At 40.6% G+C, this 8,370-nt stretch overlaps 1 protein-coding gene and 1 long non-coding RNA gene across 10 annotated transcripts in view; one reads left to right on the top strand and one right to left on the bottom strand.

The window, feature by feature from the left end:
* chrna11 (cholinergic receptor, nicotinic, alpha 11) overlaps positions 1–4,992 on the top strand; it is a 25,288-nt gene extending 20,296 nt beyond the window's left edge. For all 7 annotated transcript variants that reach the window (XM_017041004.2, XM_017041005.2, XM_025065296.1 and 4 more), the window contains one exon: positions 219–4,992. In XM_017041004.2, the coding sequence (XP_016896493.1) occupies positions 219–947 (729 nt within the window). In that variant the 3' untranslated portion in view covers positions 948–4,992. The remainder of the gene's footprint in view (positions 1–218) is intronic.
* The window catches only part of LOC103394590 (uncharacterized), a 315,109-nt gene that overhangs the window by 299,063 nt on the left and 7,676 nt on the right, over positions 1–8,370 (bottom strand). The gene's annotated exons all lie outside the window — the stretch shown is intronic.

Here is an 8,370-nt window from a genome sequence, read left to right as displayed (position 1 = left end):
CCGCCCTTTCCTTCCTCCTTGGTCTTAGCTGTTAGCAGAGACTCGTGGTTAATTCCTTCAGTCTGTGTCCTTCTTTCTTCGTGCCAAACTGTCTGACTTTAAACTATTTTTTTAATATGTTACATGTATGTACAGTAAACAGGATTTTTTTTTCCACACTTTGCTGCTGTTTTCCTCGGCCTTTTCTTCCACCCACACATCTCTTCATCTGTGCACAGGTGCAGCTGGTCTTGTTGCAGTGGGTGGCGTGGTTCCTGCGTATGAAGCGACCAGGAGAGAACGATGACCCAGGGCGGCCCCCGTGTGCACCCCACCTACGGCGCTGCTCCTCAGGCTCTCAGAGCGGCAGCATCCCTAACCCCACGGACCCCACCTTTCACCCGCTGCACCCGCAGAACCTTGCTCCTCTCCAAACCGGGCCACTCCACGCTGGACACCCCCACCTGCACACACAGTCCAGTGCCAACAATAACGGTAACCTCCTCTACATGGGCTTCCAGAGCATGGAGGAGCCGACGGTGCTTTCAGAGCATGTCCAGAGGAACAACATCTCGGCAGGTTCTGTGCGGGTGTCAGGAAGCCCACCTCCACACCTACCGTCCCAGTTCTGCAGCTCCCCACCGCCCACCACTCCTAATATGGACACTGTGTGTTGCCCCAGCACTGTCTCCAGTGGTGGGGGTTTTGGAGGTGCTGCAGGAGGGTGTTCCACTGCAGGGATAGGAGACCCCCAGCTGCAGGCTATCCTGGAGGAGGTCCGCTTCATGGCAGACCGCTTCAGGGAGCAGGACGAGTCTGAGCGAGTGGCCGACCAGTGGAAGTTTGCCGGAGCTGTGATTGACCGTCTGTGTCTTGTGGCGTTCAGTGTCTTTAACATCATATGCACCATTTCTATCCTCATGTCGGCCCCTAACTTTGTGGATGCTATTTCAAAGGACTTTGTCTGAAAACAATGAATGGAGGAGGTAGATGAATTAAGGATGACGGATGGACTGGGCTTTGAAAACACAATTTCCGATGAACCATGGGCTTTGTGGTTCGGGTGTGAGAAGAATTGGAAAATAGAAAAACAAAAAACGTGTGTGTTTTTTAGCAGTATTTTCTGTTTTTGTAAGTGGAATGTTGGATTAAAAAGATGAGGAAGGGGGATTCAGAGTGACGATAAAATCAGGATGCGGAACAGCCGGGGGCTTTGAAAGATTACCAACATGGTGAAATGAATCCTGGTTCATTTTAAGACTTTCCCCTTAAACTAGAGGAAAAGTAGTGAGAAGGAAAGGAAGAAATCAGTCTATGATGATTGTAAGTGAAGCAGCTCTTAAAACAAGGACTAGAGTGAGAGACATAGAAAAGGAAAGACAATACTGAGTGATGGGGTCGGATAAATAAGATAGTCATTTGACAGTTTTATTTTCCTCAGGGAGTAAAACAGCGTTTCACCCCCACATTTAGGAAGGACCGCACCATTTAGAGCGATGTGTAGAGGAGAGGGCACCAAGGAGAGAGAAAGAGGCTTTGACAAGGACAGACGACAGAGAGCGCCCGTCAAGGAAGGAGAATTTATCCCTTGTGTCATTGGCAGATTTAAGTGGAGTAAACAGCTTGATGCTCGGATAAACAAACGTGGACCAAAGATCAAGATCAAAAAGCGGCGGCCGAGGCAGCACAGATGAGGATCTCATCTATTATTCAATCACCTCTATCTAATGACCGTCAAATTGAAAGACCTGTGAGACTAATACGCTTTTAAAAGATGAAGTTCCCCCTCTTTCCATTTGCAGGGTTTTATCTCTGCAAAGCTAAACATAATCTGCAACAATCAGCGCAGATCACAGGCTCCTCAGCCACGACCGGTTTGCAGAGCCTATCGTGACTGGAAAACTGAATTAACTGGTTAAGAATGAACCAAGAATGGAGGCCTGTCCCACGGAGCAGTGACCTAATTGTGGCTGACAGGGTCTGAGGAGAACGTTGGATCTTGTTAAAATGTATGCATAACATTATTTACATAAAGTAATTTCAGGTGTTTTCAAAGAATGTGAGAGACAAAACAGAGGTAATAAATTACTGTCTCACACAAGTTTTAAATTTTCAGTATTTCCTTACCCTTTTTCCGCACACAACCCCACGGCTATTCACTTCTCATTACGGTGAGGAAAAAAAAATGAGACACAATTAGTTTGTTTTCTAACTAATAAAAAGCCTGTTTTACCCATTTATACATCACTGTAGTTTGGCGCTAACATTAGTCAAAGTGAAAGAAAGTATGACGTTTACGGACCGACGTTAAGCTGTGAATTCTTACACATTGAAAGCTGTTTCAGATTTGTATCTCAATTATATTGCTGTTATTTAATTTTCTAATTCCAAACCACTGTGCAGGGCTGTGCAAATGTCTTTGGCCACCATTCGTTTATTGTACTGTTCAAATGTTTTATATGTAATAATTGTAATTGTGTCAGTTTAAAAAGGTGTCAGATTAACATAAAATTAAAAAATATATATAAAAGAAAAAAAAAACAAAAGTTGAAGAAACTAACAGTGTTAAATGTTTTTTGATCCAGTGATTATGAAAGTGTAAGAGTTCAGACTGGAGAAAGCAGTTGACAACAGAGAAGACTTTTCATCTAAAGAAAAGTTTCACAGAACATGTTCCTTTGTGTCTGGTTAGAATCACTTCACATTTTTATTTAAAAAAATGTTCTTGTTAACAACAAGGAAACAGGGTGTATGATGGTCTCAGTACAGATGTAGGCGACTGGACTAGACTGGTTGTTTGAAGATGTTTCGTCGAAGACTTGAGTTGTGACCGATCAGTGGAACAGTCTTCACCAGGGTGCGGCTGTGAATGTTGGTGTCCTCTGAGAGACACAGTTTACTGCCGTGTTGTTGTTGTGTATGACGGTGACGTTTCCATCTAAGGTAGCTGATACTTGGTGTCTTGATTCAGCGCCTCTGTTGATGCTGCTCCAGATGGTACTCCATCTGTCCTGAATTCTGTCTTTGATGCAGATGGACAGTTGAGTATTTATGTCCTGGTTTTGTTTTATTTTTTCTTGCTGACATTATTCTTTGTGCCATAAAATGTTGCTGCGTAGGTCAAATCCACCGTATTGTTACTGCTAAGAAAACGTACAGAGAACTAAATCACGGAATTCCACTTTTGTTTAACTTGGACGTGGCCTAAGACATTTGTATTCACTGGTGTTTGTGTTTACACCAAGACTCCGTTGGTCATGGTGTTTACTCAGTTACTGACTCAGTGTCTCTGTCTGTTGTGGTCAATGTACGCTGCTACACAATGTGTAGGGGAAGTTCTACAAGTAGTTTAACTCCACACCTCTCTCTATTTTCTGTCTGGTTTCACTTCCTCTAAATTTAGCTGAGTGTAAACTTCCTGTCAAGGATCTTCTTCAGTAGGATGCATTCCTCCCGGCACATTTTGACACCCGAGCAGTCACACCTGTACAGACAGTTTCTCATCTTGAAAATAACAAATGCTCACTATTTCCCCCCATCACCTCTGGGCTGCTGTGTTCTCTCCCTGGCTCTCTGTTGACAGAGCCTGGCACGACGGCCAAAAAGAAGAGAAAAATGACAAAGTGAGGGCATAGGAGGAGCCGGGAAAGTGCTGACTCGCATCCAGTGCTGGACAGCGCCTTAATTGATCACTCGTTCAGGAGGAAGAGAATGGGGAGGGGGATGGACTGGGTGGAAGAAACTGGGGAGGGTTAATGGAGGAAAGAGGGCCGTACTGGGTATTTCATGCGATTTATGAGGGACAGAGGCGGGGGAAGATGGGCTCTCAGACGAGCGTTACTCAGTCACAAACATCAGATGAAAGGCCACCGACGTTTATCACAGCACAAGAAGAAAGACCTACACTGTGGACACCGCCAGGAATTAGAGAAATATTTTCATGCAGCTATTTGTGCAGTAAGTGTTGGGGGCTGTGTCGGCCGTGTGTGGCCTTCAGTGTGTCACTCAGTCAGTGTGCCACACTGAGTGAAGAGTCAGCAGTGTATTTATAGTGTTGTGCTGGTCCTCATTCAGGGCGAGCATGACTCCCAGTTTGATGAGCTGACTCTCTTTCGCTCCACGTTAGGAGAAATGTGCAGGGCCAGCAATCTAGCAGCACTTAGATTTACTGTGTTCACTCAGACGGAATAAAAGAATGTGTGTAAAGACCACCGTGTGTTTGTGTGTGTTTGGGTAAAATGAGCTTCAGCGTTTGTGTATGTTCCTCGATCAATCAGCAGTTGTTTTTTTGTTTTGTTTTTCCCCTCCCTCATCCTGCTCTCATTTAATAACAAAGCATGGTAATTTACCCACATGGTCATTTCTCAGAACCTTAGTGGAGGCACATTAGTGCCTCATGCAGATTCATGAGTGTGGAATTGGGACGCTGATATGTAACTTAAAAAGATTTGCTGCAAAGAATACAGATGAACCAGAGGGGAACCGTACAGGCCGGGCTAAAGACGACTAAACAGGGCAGGAAATGTCAAACAGAAAAACCAATTGGAAGATCCATTCTGAACATTAACGTTGGTGTGGCATAGCATTTACCTATGTCTATATGTTAATCAAATGCAGATGCATTCACCCTTGTGCATAGACACCTGTTCTGTCATAGGGTCCCAGCCTGCTGTGCTGTGTGTTCACATCCTGACATCCTGCGGCGGAGGCTGATCAATGCCTTTTAATTACCAGGGGCCCAAAGCGCTGGTCGATACAGCTGATGAGGAGCAGAGAGGAGAGGGAATGAGAAAGAAGGCAAGGGTAAGAGGAGGGGGACAGAGATTCTCCAGGCGGTGATTGATGCTCATTCCACCCAGAGAGTCTATACCTACAGATGTGTTGTTAGGCTTGGTTAATCCTATGAAGCTACATTCGTTCACTTTAAAGGCCGCAGTTTAACTGGACCAGCCGCCGCCGTCATGAGGTTAAGTGGGCAGTAGGTGTCCCCCCTCCATAACACAGGCCAATACGTCAATGGTGGCTTTAGAAGACCCTACAGACCCTAGGTAGTTAGCTTCTAAGTGTTCAATATTTGTATGCAAGCATTACATTTTGTTCTTTTATATATATATATATATAAATTAACTTATTGTGGCTCCCATATGGGTGAGATTTTGTTTTGTTTTGGGTGCACCAAGACTCACTGGTTCATTAATATTTTATCAAACAGTTGCCAGAGCCCACTGGTGGAAGGAAAGTAATTTTTGTCTGTCACATTAATGCTTTTATATGGTGAATAAATCTAACAAATAAAGTACAGTGTAGTTGGAACAATAACACAGTTGGCTTTTTCCCCACTTTTTCACTCAGTCAGGAGACTGATGTGAAAAGTATTATAAACATGAAAAGTTTTGTTCTGCTTAAAAAATCTGGATTTTAGGGACTGGGCCTCAAACATAGCAAATGGAAATGAATTGCCATGGAATTAAAAAATATCTCAGCACCTACAGTAAGTATAAGCTCAAAGTTTGCCTGAATCAGATGTTTTTCATATTTAGTAAAATTAAATTTCATTAAATGCATATTCATGGCCATCAGCATCTTCAACCTCTTCTCTGTAGAGTTTGTTGTGCTGCTGTGAAATTCAGTGTGTTTATTAAATGAGATACAATAAACAGAGATAATCCACAGTCTTGATGCATGACTGTTGTTTAGCATCTTGAACTGAAAGCGTACACTTTTCATGGCACATAATTGCACAGCATTGTTGTTGATGCATAGAGAGAGTGAGAGAATCACACTGATATACTTCTCATGTGGCACATAATGGAGTACAAATACAGTAGCACATAGTTTAAAAGTAGCATAAAATATAAAGTGTAATTAAGAACAGTATTTATTCTTCAATACTAAAGCTTTATCAACTGTACAGACTACAGATCAGTATTGCAAACAGGCAGCCATCCTTGCAGCATTTAGATAAGATTTAAAAATGATTTTATTAAAACTTACAGTAACTAGTATTGGCTGAAATTAACTTGAGTTATCCTTTATTTTAACTGCCAAAGGTATAGACTACTGGAGGGCCTTCAGGTCCATTGAGAACTCCCTCTCCTTGTCCCTCCTGTTTGTTGGCTTTTCCACCACAGGTAGGCAGAGACGTCACTTCCAACAGCGAAGCCTGTTTGTCCGCCGTTAGCATAACCTGTAAATAGCTGTTTAAGAAAAAAAAAAGAAGAAAAACATAATATGCTTTGGACACAATGCACTCTTCTTTCTCCAACTCTGAACTTTTATTTATTTAAGCAGAAATTATAAATATTGGAGAAATGATAGTGTGTAACGTATTTAGAGCCAACGTCAAAACGTTAATTTTGTGTGTGTGGAGGATTAGCCAACCGCGACGTGACACACAAACACAAACTGTTTCACAAAGACGCAGTTTTGTATTTACAAAGACGTCAAATTAACACCCAATGCTGAACTCGGCTACAATACAGAGAGTTTTATATCCTAAAAACACAAAGGTTTACTAACCATTGTAAGAAAAAAAATGAGAAAAATATTTGAAAATGTTGTGTAGAGTAATAAATTGTAACAATATTTTAAATAAAGTTATATATTGGGGAAAGGTTGTTTGTTTTTATTTATTCTCTGATGACTTTTATTAAACATTTAGACCGTGCCAAAACGTAATTAACCATGGACTACCTAAGGTGCCAGCAGGCAATGTTCTTAAAATACAAATTAGTCAAACAATGTACTGCTACTGTGCTTTTTGAATCAGTTACACTTGAAAACGATATTCAAATGGGTGAAATGACAATGGTAAGAAAATAGTCGTCTATTGTATGTCCCAGAACTTCGCAGAAAAAAAATATACTTTTTTGGTATGCAAGTTTTGGTCACAGTGAAATACTATACTAATAATTTCCCAAAAATGTCTTGAAAAATAAAGGTAAAGTTACGTCACTTTCTCTCCCTGGTTTGCGCATGCGTGGCCATTTTAAATTATACCGGAAATGGTCGCTCTAGATTTTCAAACAAACATTTGGTCGTCGTCGAGTGTGTGTGGTAGTCACAAGGGGAAAGATAACTTCACACAAGCAAACTTTTTACAATTAAACTACATAATAAAGCAGTTTATTTGATGTTCGGCCATATCAAGGACACTAGTGCGTTAGTTTTTGTCTCGATAAACCCTTTTTGGCGTCAAGTTAACCTGGTAGCGTTTGCTGCGGCATAGCGTTTTCACCTCTGTGGACAGTACAGCGGATGGCTCGTCCGGAAAAGACAAATGTTTGAAAAACCGAAAGGTAAGAATTAAACTCTGAGGATGGTTTTCTGTTATTGCACGTAATTTCATTCGTTCGATTGAACAGCGTGCTGTCCTTTCGGGTTAAATGTTATTTCCGAGTTGACTGTACTGATACCACAACATTGTTGCTTTTATGGTAATGTCGTCAATTATTTTTCCCCGCACACAAATACAAATTATTTCTGCATATTTAATCGTCCGTTTATGTGCTGTTAAGTCATTTTATCGACACTGGTGCGTGAGGTAAACTTTTTTGTCGGTAAGTTAACATGCTAGCTTTGCTTTGCTATGCTATGCTAGCATGTTTAGTGCTGTGGTCCAGTGTTCTCAGCTCTGTAAACACTTGATGCACAGTGCTTTAAAAAACGAATACTGCTTTCCCTTTTTTTACTTGAAAAGAATACTGATTAATGATTGGGAAAACAATTGAGCTTTTATAACAATTTCATACATGGTGGCAACTCTTGCAAGATACACATGTATTCTTGAATTACTTTGTGGCCTTTTTTGAATTATTTTGTTTTAGAACAACGTTTACAGAATAACGTTTTTATTTTTATTGCTTTGTATGAGGTCATATTTCATGTTTTATTCCTGAACAACATAATATAGCATGTATTTTTTCCCAATTTTTGAACTCTATAATGTGGTTAATATGAAGTTAAACTTATAAATGTCACTTGGATAATTTCCAACATTTTAACATTTTTGAAAGAATGCTTTCAGAGAAAGTGGATTTTTTGTAAATGTTTATTTAGTTTAATCATCTATCATACAGTTACATGGATAAATAATAGCACCAAAATGAAAGCAATAATACACGAAAAAAACGAAAAGAAAATAACTAGGCATAACTCTGTGCTTACAACTCTGTGCTTTAAAATTGAGCCAGTTTTAGTCCTGGCCTCTTTGAAAAATTGATTTTTTTAAAATTTTTGTAATTTTGTAAAAATCAAATTTTTAATACTGCACTCCTGTTATGGGGGAGTGTGAGCCGCTATAAAAAACCCATACAATAAAAAATATATAAACCGTTTTTTCTTTTATTTCAAGTGAACATATTTGCATTGACATGACCAGAGCAAAGCAAA

The sequence above is a fragment of the Cynoglossus semilaevis genome, chromosome 18 (genome assembly GCF_000523025.1).
Source record: "Cynoglossus semilaevis isolate Cse_v1.0 chromosome 18, Cse_v1.0, whole genome shotgun sequence".
Classification (NCBI taxonomy): Eukaryota; Metazoa; Chordata; class Actinopteri; order Pleuronectiformes; family Cynoglossidae; genus Cynoglossus; species Cynoglossus semilaevis.
This window is presented reverse-complemented; position numbering and strand designations above follow the sequence as displayed.